Source organism: Cyprinus carpio, chromosome A8 (assembly GCF_018340385.1).
Source record: "Cyprinus carpio isolate SPL01 chromosome A8, ASM1834038v1, whole genome shotgun sequence".
Taxonomy (NCBI): domain Eukaryota; kingdom Metazoa; phylum Chordata; class Actinopteri; order Cypriniformes; family Cyprinidae; genus Cyprinus; species Cyprinus carpio.
Window position 1 is genome coordinate 26,837,324 of NC_056579.1, and position 21,576 is coordinate 26,858,899.

At 43.4% G+C, this 21,576-nt stretch overlaps 1 protein-coding gene across 1 annotated transcript in view; it reads left to right on the forward strand.

The window, feature by feature from the left end:
• The window catches only part of LOC109070154 (serine/threonine-protein kinase WNK2-like), a 51,229-nt gene extending 39,657 nt beyond the window's left edge, over nucleotides 1-11,572 (forward strand). The window contains 3 exon segments of the mRNA XM_042761462.1: nucleotides 3,564-3,608; nucleotides 4,341-4,639; nucleotides 9,467-11,572. Of these exon segments, the coding sequence (XP_042617396.1) occupies nucleotides 3,564-3,608; nucleotides 4,341-4,639; nucleotides 9,467-9,808 (686 nt within the window). The 3' untranslated portion in view covers nucleotides 9,809-11,572.
• Nucleotides 11,573-21,576: the final 10,004 nt, after the last annotated feature.

Sequence of the window (21,576 nt, forward strand, 5' to 3'; positions counted from 1 at the left end):
CCATACCAGACAGTGATGCAGCTGGTTAGCACGCTCTCTATGGTTCCTCTGTAGAATGTGGTGAGGATGGGTGGAGGGAGACTTGCTCTTTTCAGCCGTTGGAGAAAGTGTAGAAGCTGTTGTGCCTTCTTGGAGAGTGACATGGTGTTGGTGGTCCAGATGAGATCCTCTGTGATGTGCATCCCCAGGAATTTAGTGCTGCTGACTCTCTCCACAGTCGAGCTGTCGATGGTCAGTAGGGGGTGGTCAACGGAGTTTCTCCTGAAGTCCATCACAACCTCCTTTGTCTTCTCCACATTGAGGGACAGGTGGTTAGTGCCACACCATTCAGCCAGCTATGCCACTTCCTCCATGTAGTGCGTTTCATCACTGTTGCTGATGAAACCTATCACCGTTGTGTCACCCGCAAACTTGATGATGTGGTTGGAGCTGAACTTGTCAGTGCAGTCGTGGGTCAGCAGCGTGAAGAGCAGAGGGCTGAGCACACAGCCTTGTGGGGCACCTGTGCTCACTGTGGTAGTGCTCGAGGTGTTGTGGCTGACACTGACTGACTGAGGTCTTCCAATTAGAAAGTCCAGGATCCAATTACAGAGGGAATTGTTAAGGCCCAGCAGGTTTAGTTTCTTAATGAGCTGTTGTGGTATTATTGTGTTGAATGCTGAGCTGAAGTGAAAAAATGTGAAAAAGTGGCGTGACATGGTGACCGATACTCAGAATTCGTGCTCTGCATTTAACCCATCCAAAGTGCACACACACAGCAGTGAACACACACCATGAACACACACCCGGAGCAGTGGGTTTCATTTATGCTGCGGCGTCCAGGGAGCAGTTGGGGGTTCAGTGCCTTGCTCAAGGGCACGTCAGTCGTGGTATTGGCGGCCCGAGACTCAAACCCACAACCTTAGGGGTTAGGAGTCAAACTCTCTAACCACTAGGCCACGACTTCCCACAAGTCAATGAACAGCATTCTAACAAAGGAGTCTTTATTTTCTAGGTGGGTAAGAGCCAGGTGGAGAGTGGAGGAGATTGCATTGTCTGTAGAGCGGTTTGGACGGTATGCAAACTGGAGCGGATCGAGTGTGTTGGGGAGGCTGGTTTTGATGTTGTGATTGAATAACCTCACAAAGCACTTCATTATGATTGGAGTCAGCACTATGGGACAGTAGTCATTTAGACAGGACACAGGTGATTTTTTTTGTACCGGTATGATGGTTGTGGATTTGAGATGATTGTCTGGCTCAACGAGGTGTTGAAGGTATCTTGTTAGGACATCTGTCAGCTGTGCAGCACAGTCTCTCAATACACGGCCAGGTATGTTGTCAGGACCTGCAGTGATGCATTGGTAAATCCTAGATAGGGTCTTCCTTACGTCGGCTGGAGACAGACAGAGCGCCTGGTCGTTGGGAGGTATGTACAGTTTTTTGTGCAGGTGTGTCATTCTGCATTTCAAACCGTGAATAAAAGTGGTTGAGTGCATCCAAGAGGGATGTGTCATTATCATAGACCTGTGGCGGGGGCTTGTAGTCTGTGATTGTCTGAATGGCTTGCCACAGGCTCCATGTGTCTCTGACCGTTTTGCATTTTTGATGCCACAGGACAGATTGGCTCTTGCTGTTTTGAGGGCTGATTATCTCCTGATCTGAATGCTTCATCTCTGGTCTTTAGCAGCCCACAAACATCTGCTGTCATCCACAGCTTTTCGTCTGCACGTGTGGTGATGGTCTTGGTGACTGTCACAACATCAATTCACTTTTTGATATAAGCGCTCACAGTATCAGTGTACTCCTGCAGGTCTGTGAGGTTGTTCCATTCTGTGCACTGAAAGCAGTCCTGTAGTTTTGAGGTAGCATCTTCTGGCCAAACTGTGATGAGTTTTTGAACCGATTTGGCAAGTTTCAGAAGTGGTCTATATGCTAGAATTAGCATAACAGAGATGTGATTAGAGTACCAGAGGTGGGGGCGGGGTACAGCCTTGTACAGGTTCTTTTCTGTTGTGTAAACAAAGTCCAGTGTTTTTTTCCCCCTTGTTGCAAAGTTTCCATTTTGGTAGAACTTTGGCAAAACTGTCTTTAAGTTTGCGTGGTTGAAGTCACCGGCTATTATGAAAAAGTATCATCATGATATTCTGTATTCAGCCACAAGGATGCGCTGTTTTCTTTCAAATCAAAGCTAAATACACGTATAAACAGCATCCTTGTGGCGCAGATGACACAGAAGAGCATACGCAGCATACGGTGATATGGAGAGACACAGAGGAGACTGTTGACAAAGGAATTGTTGAATAAAGTTGTTATTTTTTTTCGTTGCTTACAAAAAGTTCCCGTCGCTTCTTATAACCCAGATTGCACGTCTGATGGCAGATGGAGTATTCTGATGACGACTTTCATACCTTTTATGAACCATGGCATTGTTATTTACTTGGCAGTCTATGGGACAGTCACAGGCCTCCCGGTTTTAATCCAAAATATCTTAAATCGTGTTCCAAAGACGAACGGAGCTTTAACAGGTTTGGAACGACATGGGGGTAAGTGATTAATGACAAAATTTTCATTTTGGGGTGGAGTATCCCTTTAATTGTATTCAAATTTCAATAGTTTCAATAGTAATGCTTCCATTTTTTTTTTGTTATACTATTCCTGTGTTTAAATGTTAATGTTATTTGCACAATATGACATTTTTAAAGATCAATGGAAATCCTGTTTACAATAGTCTCTTGTAAATAACTCATGCTGTGCTTACTGAAATGGATAATTTGTTTTTAATGCATCCAAGATGTTTGTTGTTGGTTTTAAATGGTGATGCTTTTAAAAGTGGAGGTTTAGGAGAAGATCAGTTTTAGTCTTACATGCTCAGTATTTTCACTCACTGCCGTGGACATGTACCAAATATGATTACAAAGGATTGTCGCAATGATTCAGTTATGTAGTCCTGACTTTTACCAGACCCCATGAAATCAAAATTACAGTGTTGTGGATTTTAGTCCATGTCTGTTAGCTCTGAGGTCATCTGCCCTGTATGGTTTATTGTCCAATAAACTGCTCAATACAATAAGAATGTCCCTTATTATAAATAATACTTGTCCCCATCTAATGTGACAACAGAAGCAAATGAATTGACTGCTGGCTTAATGGTGATAACCATGAGCTTTACCCTAAATAGCAAAGGTGAAGATGGTGGTGAGAGGTCCTCCGGAGCTGAATGTGAAGAGTCTACTTTGCTTTCATTCATGGTACAAGCAGTCATGTGAATTCAGCCGTCTTCATTTAGTCCCAATCTAACTCCCTGTTTCAACAGGAAATAAGCCAGGAAAGAACAAACGATCAGACCATTTCATGGGGTTTTTAAAGTAGGACATTTAGTTTATTTAGAGTCCAAGCTTGAAGGCCTTTTTAGCAGGTCACTCACCAACACAACACCTCATGATATCACAGATGAAGCCTCCCTGCACCTGATTCTATATCTGTTCACTGATTGGTCGCTGTGTTTTCTTGTGCAGCAGCTTGTCCAATGGTGTGCTTTCCCCGCACCCTAACGCCTCTGTCTGTGCTGTTTTGCTCTTGTAGGGTCCACTCTGAAACGGCTATGTCTAGGGAAAGAGCGCAGCAGTAGTAACTATCCCACTCCTTTCTTCTTCGGTCCTAGTCCCTATGTCTACCTTTTGTTCTTTTTTCTTCGCTGTTTTCAGTTCTTTTGTTGGCATGAGCGATCACCTGTGTGATAAGTGCTTAATGTTTGCAACAGCAGGTTGTGATATGTGCATCACCGTTTTGCTTCTTTATATTCATTTTATTTTTTTCTAGTGCATGGTGATATCTGTGCGATACAGTCAAGTGCTTATTGAAACCTTTATGATTTCTGTATTCCCGGTCATTTAAGTGCATATGTGTATGGGATGTATTTATTTCTTTGGTTCTGTAATCATCCAGCTGCTTGATTTTAGGCTAGAAACAAGTACTCAACAAGAAGTTCACAAGTACACAAACATGTATGTTGGCATGAGCATGTTCAGTTGCCTCTTCAGTCACAATTATGTTTTTTGCGTATTGTTGAAAATAATTAGAAATCGTGTCAAATAATCAAATCTAATTCTAACGCCAAGTATGAATAGTGCATCGTTTATTAAAAATCTTTATTAAATCATTGTCAAAGCAAATGTTTACACACATAATATTGCATCTATTCAATAGGGCTGGATTTGTGTTAACCGTGATATGAATCACACTTCACTGCGTAACGTGATCAATGACATCAGCAGTTAGCGAGCAGCAGATTGGTTACAGAGGACTTCAGGGTATATTCTCTGAGTTGTTGCTTGAGGTCTTTCTCAATCTCTTTCTCAGGGTCTCACAGTACTGGTGCTGCCCATGTGACTTCAGCATCCAATCAGAACCTGCCTCCCGCAGCCATGCCTGCTTCATCCTCTCGGCCAATCACGGCGCTGGTTCAGGCTCAAGCAAACAACAGCAACAACAAAAGCGGGACCTTCACCGATGACCTACACAAGCTGGTTGATGATTGGGCAAAAGAAACTCTTGCCTCCGCCCCTCAGCTCCGCCCCTCTGTGTGTCAGATCAGACCACAGAGATCTCATCAGACCTTCCAGATCCACCCCACTCCAATGGCCAGGGTCCCCAATCAGGTACTTTATACTGTTTTGGATTAAAAATTAAGAGAGTACATACAAATCTGGTTTGCATCATTTGTTCTTGCATGTTTCCATGTTTGTAAACAGAAAAGACTGTCTGACTGATATATTGTCTTTGTGGGTGCTGATGCGTGTTTGGGCATTGTTGCTGCAGTGTTGTTGTGTAGAGTTTGAACTTTTCAGTTAACTAAAATCCAACAGACGATTCTAAAGGCAACACTTTTTGACCCATCAATCACTCTCATCTGCGCTGAAGAGCAAATGACCTACAGTAAAAGAACATCTCAGGTTACCCATGTAAACATGGTTCCCTGAGAAGATTGCTATGGGGAATGTATAATAGGGCACTTGTAGAACACATTTCATTATCATTTGTCATCTTTGTCATTAGTTTGTTTGTGTATGTGCAAAGAATGTGACTACTATGAAACACCCAGCCAAGAATTTCAGAGAGCACGTGCCTCCTTGTCAGAGATTTTTTGACACTTGAGGACAAACACAACTTGTGTGTTATGCGTTTGGGTGAGGAAGCGGAGCAAGCTCAATGCACTCTGTGATAATTTGCACTGTGAAAATACTCTTTCCTTTGGATGCATTCATGGGACTGATTAAAAGAGATGGTAAGAAGTTCTGTTCTTCTTTGATTCTCACCCAAGGAATAGTTTTCATAGGTGTTTGCGTGTTCTGCTCTTGAGGGAGCTTGAACAAACTAATACCGATGCTTTTGTTCTCACCTGATGTTCAAGAGAATCTAGCATTTGAACAGAGCATGTTTGGCTCTCAAAGGATTTGAATGCATGCTGTGTTATGTGGTCACCATGAGAAGCTCCACCGACATTTATGAAATGAGACAAACATTTGTGACAAACCTCACAAATGTAAGCTCGTCTGTCCATGTAATTTTCAACTGATTTACGAATAAGAACTTCACATTATTGTCCAATGAAATTTGATCTTGTGCCAGATCATGATTGGTTGGTGTATTATTCATGACAAACTGGCATTGATGAATTACGTACTATTTAAAAATAATTAAATCGACACACTAGCTTTGATGATTGATCTTCCGGCAAACCATAGGCACTCACTGAAAGAAGGTTCCGAACAGACTGTGGAATATCAGTCAGTCAAGCGAAGTGCACGCAAACCATAGCAACAGCTCAGATTGACAGATATGTAAAAATAAACAGGAATTTTCTGACTTTTGTGCGATTAATTACTGTTTTGAACACTCATGTTAATTATAATTCAAATGCATCTTGTTTTACTGACCACAATATCATTGCTATTTGTCTGAGAGGGGCACTTCTGAATAATTTTGGGCAGGGGCTTGAGCCCCCAAAGCCTGGTCTCCTTGGTACTCCTGGGTTGGGAGCATTTGTTAGGCCTCCTTTCACTATAGAAAGTCATCCTGTTTAGGCCTCTGCTCCCCTGTGCTCCTCCTGGTTGCTAGGCCCTCTCTTAGGCCTCCTTCAGAGCCGCAGAATGTAGCTAGGCCGCCTCTCGCTTGAGAGTTGTTCTGCTAAGCCTCTGTCCTGTGAGCTCAGCTAGGGGCTATAAGTTGCTACACTCTCTGAGAGCCTCCTTATCTACTGCCTTTTAAGAGGAACGTCCTGCTGAGGCCTCCGTGTCCTAGATCTTAGCTGGGATAACTGTTCAGAGTGGTTAGGCTCTCTGTGAGCCTCCTTGGAAAGTTGTCGTAGGGCCTAGTTAGTCCTCTCGCTTTAGAGAGTTGTTATGCAGAGCCTTCGTCCTTACAGCTCATCCAGGCAGTAGTGCTGAGTTGTTAGCCTCCTTGGCTACTGCTTTTACAGTAGGGCTGTGCAATTAATCGCATTCGAAGCCGGTCCCATGATTAGTAGTAAATCACCATCACCTGCTTTCAGATGGAGCGGCTTTCACTACACAGAGCCGTATTTCACTGACAGTTAGGCAAAATCACCCTCATAATCGCAGATGAATCGCATTTGATTTCGAACGCGATATCGCCTAGTTTGTCAGTGAACTATGGCTTTGTTTAGTGAAAGCAGCTCCATCTGAAAGCAGGTGATGCTGATTTAGTTCTAATCACGGGACCGTCTTTACTGACGAGATGTGCATCGAATTCGATTAATTGCACAGCCCTACTTTACAGAGGAGTGTTGTTAGGCTTCCTTTCACTGTAGTCAAGTCAAGTAACCTTTGTTTATAAAACGCTTTATATAATACGGAGTGTGTCAAAGCAGCTTTACAGTGCTAAACAGGAAAAATGTGTGCTAATAATGCAAGAGGACAATAGCCTGTCTAAAGCGCTTTGAGTGCCCAGAAAAGCACTATATAAATGTAAGGAATTATTATTATTAATAGAAAACAGACAGTTTATCAGTTAAAGTCAGTTCATTGTTGATTCAGTGACGTCATCATCCAGCTCAGTTCAGTTCTCTTCCAACAGTGTCTGTGCAGTCAAGGCAGCAATGTTGCCAGAAATTTTGTCCAAAACTCCATCAGTGACAGAAATGGAGAAAATACCATGAGAGAAACCAGGCTCAGTCGGGGGGCCAGCTCTCCTCTGACCAGACGAAACCAGCATGGTGTGGTTTATTTCCAGGCTGCAACACAGGGGCAGAGGAATCGTCTGGTTCCCGTCGTCTTGTTCTGATGGTTATCGAGGTGATGAGGTTTTCACAGGGGCCCTATCTCTAAGGCTCATCTAGTTGTCCTGGTCTCTGCTGACATTCAGGGCTATAGAGGTCATCTCTAGGTGCTGATCCACCATCTGGTCTGGATACAGACTGGATCTGGTGGCTACGGTGACCTCGGAATAAGAGAGAAACAGACTAATATTAGCGTAGATGCCATTCTTCTAACGATGTAGCAAGTACATCGGGTGTTATGGGAAGTGTTCCCGGTTCCGGTTTACCTAATTAATGCAACCTAAAAATCCTTTAACGGATTTGGATATTAGAAATGTGTTAGTGTGTTATGTGTAAGCCAGGTTAAAGAGATGGGTCTTTAATCTAGATTTAAACTGTAAGAGTGTGTCTGCCTCCCGAACAATGTTAGGTAGGTTATTCCAGAGTTTAGGCGCTAAATAGGAAAAGGATCTGCTGCCCGCAGTTGACTTTGATATTGTAGGTATTAACAAATTGCCAGCATTTTGAGAACGGAGCGGACGTGGAGGACTATAATGTTACAAGAGCTCGTTCAAATATTAAATCAGGAGAAGATGCCACAAAACGCATATCTGCGTAGTTGACCCCAAAGGGTTAAGCGTGCAGAACAACCACCCAATAAAGCATTACAATAATCTAACCTTGAGGTCATAAACGCATGGATTAACATTTCTGCATTTGACATTGAAAGCATAGGCTGTAATTTAGATATATTTTTGAGATGGAAAAATGCAGTTTTACAAATGCTAGAAACGTGGCTTTCTAAGGAAAGGTTGCTATCAAAAAGCACACCTAGGTTCCTAACTGATGACGAAGAATTGACAGAGCAGCCATCAAGTCTTAGACATTGTTTCAGGTTATTACATGCAGAGTTTTTAGGTCCTATAATTAACACCTCTGTTTTTTTTTTTTCAGAACTTAGCAGTAAGAAATTACTCACCATCCAGTTTTTTATATACGCTGTGAATTCTGTTAGTTTTGAACTAACAGAATTGGTATGATTCTTTGGGCCGTGAAAAATTATAGAGCTGAGTGTCATGAGCATAACACCATGTTAGCTTTCACTGCCATGCTGATGACACTCAGCTCTATATTTCCAATTCGCAAAACTTAACAGAATGCATAGCTGAAATAAAAACTGGATGACTAATAATTTCCTATTGCTAAATTCTGCACTCCTCGGAGCTCCACCTGAACAGCAGTATCAAGTTGTTTGGCTTTCTGTGAGCCTCTTTGATAGCTATTCTTAGTGTAGGGCACTGGTAGTGACGTCACCGGCCAGTGTCAAGTTCATTGTTGTGTTTTGACACATGCTTCATGCCAGAGGCATTCCCCATATGATCCTCTAAAGGGACGTAGTGTGAGTTCCCATTCAAAAAGGAGCTGCTTTTCATTTGACACTCAATTTCATGTTTTAAGCACAGATTGTGATAGTGGCCAAAGTTTTGTGGTGCAGCTTTAAATCGATCATCATAAACAGCAGTGTTGTCACAGCACCAACATTTCAGTAATTGGTACCAATACAAGTAGAATTCCACAGTTCTTGGTACCCATTTTGGTACCATAGCAGAAACTTTTCAGAAATTTTACTTTTTGATAATAAAATATAATAAAATATTTAATAAATGTGATTAGTTATAATTATTAATGCCATGAATAAGTAAATACGTTAAAACATTAGCCTTGTAGCCTTATGTAGCACACATACAGGAATGTTTGAAAGCTGCCGGCTATCACTGGGTACCGGATCTGTTCTGTGGAAAGGCTGGTTTAGTTACATTTTTAAAATTGAAGTATCAACTTGGTACCAAACTACTGCTACTTTTTTGACAACACTAATAACCAGTGTCTTAAGACAACTGTTCGCTGTTTTTGATGTCTTTGGGATTGTTGTGTCCAACTGATACAAGATGAGTGAGATCTTACGGGTAAAGCCCAGGTGTGCGTAATCAATGGCCTATTAAATATGCCAGACTAAAGAGAGTAGTTTGCCCCACCGTCAGCATCAGGTCGCTGCCCTTGTGGGAGCGCTGAGAGTAGAATGCATACTCCATGTTATTAATTTGTGTTCAGACACATTTGGTAACACAACATTGTGCTTGTGCTGCTAGAAGCCTTTGCCTTCACACCTCATTCACCTTTCCTACCATGTCTGTCTCTTTTTTCCTAGATAAGGGGATCAATCCCTCAGGCAGCTGTGAAGTTCCATCTACCACTGTCCTGTCCGCTGTCAGCAGCTCTGGGTCCCATCATGCCTCGTGGCATCACCAGCACCCCATCACCCGTCCTCCAGCAGGGCGGATACTTGATGCCCACCGCCCCCTTTGCTGGGATGATGCCAGCACCTGTGTATCCAAACCAGTGGTCCGGTTTGCCCAGTCCAGTGGGCATGTTTGTCACGGCCGGTATGGTCCCGTACCCAGCCATGGCCAGCCCAGCACTGCAGACTTTTCCTCTGGTGGTGAAAAGCCCAGACACCCCTTTGTGCCCCAGCAAAGCCAGGACCGCATAAGAGTGCCACCCTGTGTTCCAAACACAGCAACATACACTGTTTTTTGCGTAAAGCTAATCAGTGCACACTTGCAGAAGGGTAATCATGCAAACTCAACACAACTGATTACAAGTCAAGTCACCTTTATTTGTATAGCACTTTATACAATACTTGTTGTGTCAAAGCAGCTTTACAGAGACAAACTACAGGAAAATAGTTTGTCAATGATGCAAGAAGACAGTAACAGAGTCACTGTTCAGCTAAAGTCAGATTACAGACACATACAGGACATTTTCTCCTTCACAGCGGGAGCTCCTGCAACACTATAAAACGTTTTTAATTTGGCTTCAGGATCAAACCACAATCTCTGTGTGTTTTAAATCACTGTTGGAGTATAGAAGCATCTGTACAAAGCCTTTGAGCCTGTAAATATGTGGGTATGTGTGGAATTGTGCATGAGGAGTGTGTTTATGTGCCTGTGGGCACTCAAGGGGAATTTTATTTGTTTAAGACTTTAGCTCTTAAATTTGAATCTGTATTGAGGTGTGTTAGTGAAGGGTTTGCCTGAGAGTACTGCAGGACCATGGCCTTCAATTCTACTGCCATGAAGTATAATTTTATAATAATTTTCCCCATAAATCAACATATTGTGAGTGACCAACCTGCGGAAACACGGGCAAGCAGCTCTTAGAGCTATAGACATTATATAAAACACAAGCAGACAAAATGTAGTCATTCTTATGGCAATGTAAGAATAGAATTGAAATTCATGCTGCTTGTGTTTTATAAAAGAGGCCAATACTCAGTTTAAAGTTTTTTTTTTGAGTGGCTTTCATTGGCTGTTTACAGAATTATCCAGCATTTTAAAAATATTTCAGACCACAGGACAACATCCCTAGATGAAAATGAATAATTCAGGATGATGTAGTGCCTTGACCAGTCATCAGTTTTCCCTCGAAAGGTCTGAATCACTTCTGAGGAAAAGCCATTCCTCTGTGGATTAGCAAGATTTTCCTTCTGTTCCTAATGCAATAGTATTTTTTTTTAATAATCCTTTTTTTTTCAGTCACGTGGTGGTTTACATATTTACAGTCCCATTTGCTGAAGCGAGTTTTCAATCAATAAATTTGACGTAATAATTTTAAGTTTAAATTGGATCAAGTCTGTGCAGATTGATAAATGAATGCAGTTCCAGCTGTTGATGCTTGGGTTTCTGATCGTTGTACTGCATTCATAAGCAATACTGCACAGCCATACTGTACTACAGCTGTACCAAGCACAGAGGAAATGAATAACTCGTTTACATTGCGATGATGTGATGTACAATGCATGCCATCAAAGCATCGCACATACCAAAATACACAATTAAGAATTGCAATCTAAATGTATTGAGGTGCATTTTTATTTGTGCTTGTGGTCAGAAGCCCTCCCTCTTTAGAGTGTAACACAGGGACTGAATGCAGGCTTGACTTTGTGTACACAAGTTCACTTACTATTTTATCAAATCTATGATCTTTATTTGCTTTGAATAGAGGCTGAGGTTGTTGCTGTTTTTTTTCTCCATTGGCTCTATTCTGAGCTCTTGCATAGTGTCAGTGATGTTGAGTTATTTTTTTTATTTCTTTTAGGAGGGCAGTGCAATTGTTAGTTGTGATTCATATTTATTGTTTTGTTGTTGTTTCATAAAAGTGATCCAATATGGAAGAAAATACAAGTAATTAAATATAAGCTCGCACAAATACACATGTACAAAACGTATCTGTTTCCAGAACCCACATCCCAATACTCTACACTACAGTTTTTGTTGGTAAGATTTCATCTCGTTTTGTCATGTAATTTAGTCAGGTGTCTGATAGAGCCAGCATACTGTTTTCTTCATGAATTAATCCATATTCTTCATTCGATATATTTTCAACAGTATCTTTGTAAAAGGCTGTGACCAACACAACTGCCTAACTGTGAATTGTACAGTCCTCTTGTATTTAATTTATCAGTGCTTTTTGATGCATCTTCTGTCCTTTTTGTACAGGATGTTCAATCAGTCAGAATGATCTGCTTCAGATGAAATGCTTCCAGGAGGAAGGGGTTTGTTATTCTGTTCTTGCTGTTTAATGCTAAAATCTTTGGCAATAATTACTTTGCCATGTTAGTGACTTAATGTGGCATGTCATAGGTTATGGACTTTTTTCCGGTTCTTTTTTTCTGCATTGGCACTCTGTGAACGATTGCTTATGATGCGCACCCTTCAGTGAATTACTTTACTCCACTCAGATCCAAAATGCACTCACAACACAAAGACTGTGTACAAGTTTAATTAAAGAATAAATAAATATTTTGTGCTTAACTACTGTGATCTTATCATTTTCTATAGGTATAGCCAGTTATATTCTGAGCAGGGTTTTTTTTTTTTTAAATAACAGTGCAGTTCCATTCCAAAGGTTGTGAACACTGTTATATCATGCGACACATATAACAACCATTACAGTAAATAAATCATTAGGATTATTCATCGTTCTGTTGTCTTGCAAAGTCTGTTAGAGAATTTTAATGTGATTTGTTTCACCCCTGTAGTTGGACTGCACTGATATATTTTGGCTGATGCTAATATTCCTGCATGCCAGGATATCAAGCTTTCTGTAAAGCTCAAACTGAATCAGCCAACACCACAGCACCAGATCCCATCACGCCAGTCAAACAATCTTAAAAGACGGTGTTCTAATCACACACACCTGCAGTTATTAATCATGGCCTTCCATATAAACCAACACTTCACAAGCACTCACTGTCTGGTCCCGTCAATGTCACTGTAACGACTGGACAGAGCAGACACACAATTATTTGTTATATTTAACAAATAATCTTTAAAACCCACTCTGTGAGTTCCAAGCAACTATCACTCCAAGAGGGCTGTTACCCGGGTTACCGTCTGATAAGAAGTATGTGGTGTATGTTGAAAGATGTTATGTGCAAAGGAACAGACCCTGTGAAAGACAGACACAGGCCTATAGAACAGACTTTTCCACACATAAATTCATTGACAAACCATTCTCTGAAATAACATACATATTTCAGGACATTGTGTCTACTATTCACTTGAGACATGTACAATCATGTATCTGTCAGACTCTGTTCCGTGTCTGTGTGTGTTTCACGCAGGGCTCCTGTTCCCGAGTTTTAGCCCAGTGATGGCTCCTGTTCCCGAGTTTAGTCCACGTAGGGCTCCTATTCCCGAGTTTTAGTCCCGATTTTCCCGAGTGTCCACGGAGGTCTCCTGTTTCCCGAGTTTAAACCACGGAGGGCTCCTGTTCCCTAAGTTAGCCCACGGAGGGCTCCTGTTCCCGAGTTTAGTCCACGGAGGGCTCCTGTTCCCGAGTTTAAACCACGGAGGGTTCCTGTTCCCGAGTTTAAACAACGGAGGGCTCCTGTTCCCTAAGTTAGCCCACGGAGGGCTCCTGTTCCCGAGTTTAGTCCACGGAGGGCTCCTGTTCCCGAGTTTAGTCCACGGAGGGCTCATGTTCCCGAGTTTAGTCCACGGAGGGCTCATGTTCCCTTGCCCCAGTGGAGGGCTCCCTGTTCCACAGTTTAGCCCGCCGGAGGCTCCTGTTCCCGAGTTTAGTCCACGTAGGGCTCCTGTTCCCCGAGTTTAGTCCACGGAGGGCTCTCCTGTTCCCGAGTTTAGTCCACGGAGGGCTCATTTGTTCCCGAGTTTAGTCCACGGAGGGCTCATGTTCCTATGTCTGCCCCCATGGAGGGCCTCGGAGCCCATAGTCTTCCCCAAGTATTTTTTTTGGGGGGGGGGGGCGGTAGTTGGGCTCCAGCCGTAGAGGCCAGGGCAGGGGCTGGTGTCATGGCCTTGAAGGAGGCTCCGCCATGGCGCCCTGCACAGGTACCGTTCTGGAGGCGCGCCATCCCTTGTCTGTCCTGAGGGACCTACAGAGCGCCCACCCCCATCCCCTTTGGATGTTGTGTGGCACGAGGTTGTGCCTTCCGACGGGGGAGTAATATCACACTCTGTTCTGTGTGTGTTTCCTTCCCCCATGCTCCATGTTTTGTTTATTTCCTTATTTCGTCTTCCTGTTCCTGTCCTGATTGTCTCATTTGTTCCAGGTGTTCCCCGTTCTGTTCCATTGTTCCCAGGTGTGTTCCATTAGTTTCAGTGTATTTAAATGGGTTCTGCCCCTCATTTCCCCTCCGGTATTGTTCGTGTCACCCCAGTGCTATGTGTGCTTCCCCTGGTGTGCAGTTCAATAAAGGTTCTTATGTTTATTGGAATCTCCTACGTCTTCGTGTCTTCTCACTCCAGCACAGGAGCCAGACATGACAGAATCCTATGTAATCATGTTTTTTTTATAGTGTTTTGCCCATATATATTGAATGTTTTATCATTCCTTAATTAACACAGATTGCACATATGCTGTGCTTGGTATCTATGAGCTCCAAATTACACTCTGTGACACATTATTATTATAAGAATCTTGAGGATTCTCCTCTTGACCGTCCAATCCGGTGTCATATGCAAAACACCATGCTAGAGACAAAGGATCGTAAAAGTTTCCTCCAAAGGTACCATTCCTCACTGGCTCACTCAGATCCTGACGGTGTGACGTCGTCACCCTTTAAAGATCACTGATCACCAGATTAGGGCGGTTCTTTTAGATTCAGGAATTCCAGGAGAAGATGCTGAGCTAAGAAAGTTATTTTCCTTAACCAGTCAGACTGGCCTTGGGTGAGTGGCGTCACTAGTTGGAGGGGTCAGTACAGCCCTTCTTGGTTTGGACGGACCATAAGATTTGGGAATACGTCCATTCGGCCCAGGAGGGTGAGTTTCACGCCAAGCCCGATGGGCACTCTTCTTTGGCCGGTTTCAACTTCTCTCTCTCTCATATCAAGTTAGGGCTTCAAAATGTGAAGCATGATGCCCTCTCCCGTCTTTTTCAGGGATACAAAGAAAGACGGTGCATCAATAGAAAACCATTATCCCTAAAGAAATTGTGGTGAGCTTCCCCCATCTCCTTGGATGTGGTTGAGGAGAGTACTGGAGGCCATACGAGAGAGAGAGGTGCCAAGGGGGTGCCCAGAGGGTAGACTTTTCCTGCCGGCTGTGCTGACCTGAAGTCCTCCAGTGGGGGCATTCATCCAAGTTAGTCTGTCATCCTGGGGTTTGGAGATCACTGGCTGCCATCCGCCAGCGATTCTGGTGGCTATCCATGGCCCAGGACGTCAGGCACGCCATCCCCTCCCGCCCCTGGTCACACATAGCCCTTGACTTTGTCACTGGGTCTTCCACCATCGAGGGATAACACCATAGTATTGACAGTGGTGGAATGCTTCTCTTAATGCAGCCCATTTTCAGATCCCCTTCCCAAATTGCCTCAGTTTAGGAGACTACTCAAGTGGTGGTTGACCACCATCTTCCGATTCATGGCCTTCCGGTGGACGTGGTTTTGGAGATAGGGGTGGCCCAAAGTTTGTCTCCCGTTCTGGAAGCGGAGTTTCTGTCGACAGATCGGGGCCTCTACAAGTCTGTCGTCAGGTTTTCACCCTCGACCACATGGGGCAACTTCCGCTTTACATTGAGGCAAACCTGGTTCTGGAACAAGCTCTCCGCTGCCTGACGGTCCCTAATCCGATTCTTGGAGCCAATAGTTATCCTGGACTGAATATGCCCATAACTCTTTGCCAGTGATCCTACTGAGGTATAGTCCCCACCTCAAAGTGCTCCACTGGTTTTTCAACCATTTCCTATGTTCCCCTGCACAGGAGCCCGATGCTGCTGTTCCATCGTGCCTTATAGCCTTCATCCGCAGGTGTCACCGCACCTGGAGAAAGGCTGAGAAAACCTTGGCTCGGGTTTCCAACGAACCAAAGCAGCGGCTGACCGTCACCAAATTCCTGCTCCCCGCTATGTATGTGGTCAGAGAGTATGGCTGTTCTACCAAGGACCTTCCTCTCCGGGTGGCTTCTCACAAGTTAGCCCCCAGTTCATGGGCGCCATATCAGATCACCAAGGGTATTGTCTTTGTCCGGTGGCGGTTTTACACTCAAAGTTACCTCCCACACTTTGTCGGGTACACCCAGTCTCTTCATAGTTTTCTCGGGTCAAGCCTGTGTTTCATTCTCAACCTTAACTTCATCTGCTACTAACCCTCCCCCTCCCCGTCTAGTGGATGTTTCCCCAGTCTTCACTGTCAGAAGGTTGCTGGATGTCAGACGTCCGAGGTTGGGGATTTCAGTATCTGGTGGACTGGGAGGGATATGGTCCCGGATGAGAGGAGTTGGGTTCCCGGCTGCGGGATATTCTGGATCGGTCACTGATCGAGGACTTCTAACCGGCAGCGTGGAGGTTCCTTCCCTGTACATCGCCAGGGGACGCTCCTGGGGAGGGGGGTAATGTCACGTCCCGGGCAAATATCTGTCTGTTTTTTTTCTCTTATTGTGTGTGGCTGTGTGTGCTTGTGGTTGTTTACACTTACCATGTGCTTGTGTGCCATCGTGGTGCCCGTCTCCGCCCTCTTGTTTTTCACTATTATTTTATTATTGGCCACAATCACCTGCTCTGCATTATGTTAATCACTCCTTCTCTATTTAGTCTCCTCACGTGTGCTGTCTGTTGTCAGATCGTCGTGTTGTGCTCGTTTATGTCTTAGCTCCATCCACATCTCATGTTTTGCCTGCACAGAGATCGTGCTAGTTTTGTTTTCATCATTTAGTTTTGTTTTTTTTCCTCTTCCTCCCTGCTTTCAGGCAGCGCTAATTCTCCAACCCTTCCCTTTCTCGCGATCACCGATCGCTGTCAGTGCTCTTCTTCGTCTCGTCGCCGGTGCGCCACCAATTGCCCGCCTCAACAGCGCCCCTGCCTCTCTGTCAGTTTATCTCGGCCTTGCTTTGGTGGATTTTCCTAGTGGAATTCGTCCAGGAGGCACTTCTTGATCTGCTCCGGGCTGCCCTGTAACCTGGATAGTTTTTTGTTTATTTTTTTTCCCCCTTTTTTGAAATTCAAGCCTGTTAAATAAACTGACCTTTTTGGGCACCTGCAACTGAGTCCAAGTCTCGTACTGACATGTTGAGCTTAAAACCAAAGGTTTCTCAACTAAGATTTTGAAAACCAACAGTTCAAGGTAGCACAAAGAAACATGCGTTCCCTCTACCCAAACAGAACTACTTCTTCTTCTTCTTCTTCTCTTAGTTAATGGCGGATTGCAAACAACCTTAGGTGGATACCGCCACTTACTGTAACAGTGTGTAACATCATGTCATTTTTAAGTGTAAATCATATCAAGTGTAATCATTAAGGAATTTAAATAATGCTTTCCTGGTTATCCTCATCCCCCTCCTTCTCCTTCTGTTCCTAGTATCCCTATCAGACTCCACTCCCGCCCTGCCTCCTGAACCACCCGTCTTTCCACCTCATATATTTATACAGTCTAATAAGACATGCTCAGCATTTTCTTTAACTCCACAGGTTATTAAAATTCTCATTATTCCTTTTCCTCATTAAAAACAAGGTGCTATTCAGGTCCTGTGTGATCCAACTCTTCTCTATAATTTTAAATGCTAACAGACTTTTGTATTTTATAGTATAACCCTTCCTTTCTTGTCTTTCCTCCCACTGATTTCTGCCATATTTCAATACCTTTCTTCATAACTACTGCTTTTCCCTCACATTTTACACGTGGTATTGGAACTGATATTTCTTTTTGCAATGCATCTTTGATAATTTATCTGCACTTTCTTCCCATTCCCTCCCCCAAGAAAACTGAACATCTATACCACCCCTATGTAATCTTAAAAAAACTGTGATAGAGTTCTATCATTAAATCTTCTCTGACAGATGTCATTGACTGAATGCTTTCATGACAGCTAAGGAGTCTGTGCATAATATCACTCTATCAGGTCGGATCTCTTCAGCCCACTGTAATGCAGTGATGACTGACACATATCTGCTGTATATACAGATAACTGATCAGGGAATCTTTTGGAAATATTAATTATAAATTCTGGGATATCTATTTCAATTCCCACATGTTCCTGTTTGTTCTTGGATCCATCTGTATAAATTTTGAGATAATTATAATAACTGTTTCTTAAATAAATGCTTGTTTGAACTCCTTACTAACTGGGGTGAGTGTAGTGTAGTCCTTAGCTTCAGGGGTTACTCACCTGTGAGTATAGCATTAATGGGAGTTGATTTAAAGGGTTACTCCATCACAAAATGAATATTTTGTCATTAATCATTTACCCCCATGTCGTTCCAAACCCGTAAAAGCTTTGTTTGTCTTCAGAACACGATTTAAGATATTTTGGATGAAAACTGGGAGGCTTGAGACTGTCCCATAGACTGCCAAATAAATAACAGTGTCAAGCTCCAGGAAAGTATGAAAAGCATCGTCAGAATACTGCATCTGTCATCAGTGATTCAACCGTAACGTTATGAAGAGAGGAGAATACTTTTTGTACAAGAAGAAAACAAAAATAACGACTTTATTCAACAATTGCTCTCCTCTGTGTGTCTCCAAATCAGCGTAGCACCATTTTGGCAATTCTGAGCAGTACGCAGGTGGTGTATGCTCTTCTGTATCAGCTGCGCTGCGCCGATGCGCTGTTTGGTTTCCAATCAAAGTGTAAATACATGTAAAAAAACATATCATTGTGGCACGGCTGACACAGAAGAGCGTACGCCTCTACAGTCAAAAATCTGGGTGTTATATTAGACAGTAACTTGTCTTTTGAAAATCATATTTCCCATGTTACAAAAACAGCATTCTTCCATCTTAGAAACATTGCCAAGCTACAAAACATGTTAGCAGTTTCTGATGCAGAAAAGCTAGTTCATGCATTCATGACCTCTAGACTGGACTATTGTAATGCACTGCTAGCTGGTTGTCCTGCATCCTCAATAAACAAGCTACAGGTAGTCCAAAATGCAGCAGCTAGAGTCCTTACCAGGTCAAGAAAATATGATCATATTACCCCAATTTTACAGTCTCTGCACTGGCTACCTAATAAGATCTGTATCAGTTACAAAATATTATTACTTACTTATAAGGCCCTTAATGGCTGAGCTCCTGCGTACCTAACTAGTCTTCTACCACGCTACAACCCATCACACTCCCTAAGGTCACAAAACGCTGGACTTTTGATAGTACCTAGGATAGCAAAGACCACTAAAGTCGGTAGAGCTTTTTCGCATTTGGCTCCCAAACTCTGGAATAGCCTTCCTGATAATGTTCGGGGCTCAGACACACTCTCTCTGTTTAAATCTAGATTAAAAACACACCTCTTTGGCCAAGCATTCAAAATAATGCATCTCATAATTTTGGACTGCAGTTATATCTGATCAAATGTGCATTATTATACTTTAGCTTGGGTTAAACTAATTAATTTTACTTAGCTGCTGTTCCAACCATGCTAATTATGTCTCTATTTGTTTCTCTGTTTCTTCTGGATTTACATCCCTGTGGTAACTAGGATTTACACAAGCTCCAGTCTGGATCCAGAACACCTGAGAAGAGATGATGCCAACCCCTCAGAGGACCTCAGATGATGCTAACCCAGAGATAACATACAGAACTACCACATTTTAATATAAGTTTGATTGCATCATATAATAATTGATGTTAATAGTGTCCATTGTCTGTTTGATTACGTCTTGAATTGATTTTTCCGTACATTTCTGCCGTATATCAGTTTGACACAGTCACCACTGACAAGCTACTACTAAATATATCCTAGACACTTAATTTCCTGTAAAGCTGCTTTGCAACGATTTGAAAAGCACTATACAAATAAACTTGAATTAAATTGAACTGAATAATTAAACTAATAAGCTCAGTCTTCACAAGTTCAGCGCTTCTAAGTGAATTTTGAATTCAAACACAACCCTTACTGGCAAAAACAACAAAACAATATGAATCTTCATGTAGGCTACCGACACTGCTTTTCATATATATGCGTGCCCCAGTTCAGTAGTGACAGCAACAACAAAACCGTGTTTACTCTGTTTTACACTGTTTAATACTCCCTAAGCTAAATCTGACCACATACAGTCCACTGTGGAGAAAACATTACATTTGTAAATCTGCAATGCACACCTGTTTAAAAGACATTAAGAGAAAATATTCCATTTAATTAATAAATAAATATACATTATTAGATAAATTAGATATACATTGTCAAATCATCTGGAGAGGTTTGCACTTTAGGATAAGCTAGTTTCTGGGATGGTGGGAGCATGATTTGGTTTGTTTAAAGGTATAAACCAATGGATAAATTATGTTTTTATAAATACTATGTTGAAGAGGGATGTGTGTTATTCTGGTGTTGAGCGGCGCCCTCTACAGGTCTGCGCGGATCCCTGCAGCCTCGACACACGCTCACACACCCTACCGCTCACATTACCCTGCAAGGCACACCACATCGAGGCCAAGGTGCTTTACTCTGTATAAACATTACAAATATTGCTGCCAAAACTCCTCTAATCCAATACTACGTGCAGCAGAATTAGTTTTTCTACTTGCATACTAAGCAGACAGACGCAGCGGGCACCCGCGTGACAATCGACGGCTGATTCGTCAGTACATCCATCATAAAGCGAAACACAACAAAAACTTCAAGGACGCATGGAGATGTGCGACTGGATTCTATCAAGTATCTACGTTTAGCTGACTGCAAGTGACAATGATAAATACTGTTGTGTTGAATTTTTTTTTGTTTTTAACCCGCGCGCTCTATAGCTACGGGTGTGGCGGCTCGGTGAATGTGCAGACGCGGATGCGCGCGCGCTTAGCCTCTTTGGTGTTCGCTCAGTCCTCAGTTCCTGGTGTGATGGTCCCGAGTCCATAAACGATCCGGTTACCGACTCAGACCTTCTACATCTGAATTGAAGAACTCTGCGTCATCAGTGTGAAAATTCTAGTATGGTCTCGGAGTCAGAGGGCAGAGACAAATCCAACGTGGACTCCTGAGGAGTAAGTGTTTTGCTATAAACACGTTCACTCTGTTATAGGATCTGTCTGTGTAGAATATTAACCCACAAAATCACATATAAACTCTTATGTTTACATGATTCCGTGAGTTTTTTATACTGGACACGTTAGTTGAAGGAAAAGGAAGAAGAACCAGCCGCGTGTTTTCTGAAGGTGTTACAGTTAGAAAAAATAGTTACAGTGTTTGGAGTGTTTATAACTGTATCACACACACTGAATACTTCTGTTCGGTCTCTTCTTATTTAACAGACAGCTCGCGGTTTCTAGAGTCAGGATGCTGTTTGGTGTGTGACCCTGAGAGAGAGAGAGAGAGATGTGCTGTGGTCAGTCCTCCTTCACTGGACATTAACCAGAGCCCGTGTCTGTGTAACCTGTGTGTTCCTCGCAGATGTAAGGTCCGTCGGTGTCGGGATGGGGCTGGACTTCGACGTCAAGACGTTCTGCCACAACCTGCGGGCGACCAAGCACCCTCCGTACGAGTGTCCGGTGGAGAGCTGCCGCAAGTGTACAAGAGCTACAGCGGCATCGAGTTTCAACGCGATCTCGCTCACCCTCCACCTTGTTCCCCCCCCACCACCTCCGAACTATGCACTCACGAGCACCACGGCCCCGGCGCAGGGCCAGCCCTCAGAACGAAGCGCAAGGGCCGGCCGCCGCGGGCCGCCCGGTGCCGGGGTCCACCCGACGGGCCTGAACTCCCAGCACGGGGTCAGGGGTCACGGGGCCGGGGCAGCCCCGCCGAACGCTCGGTAGCGCTCGCACTCGCCCGTCAGAGATAGCATGACCTAACGCGAAGCCCAGCGC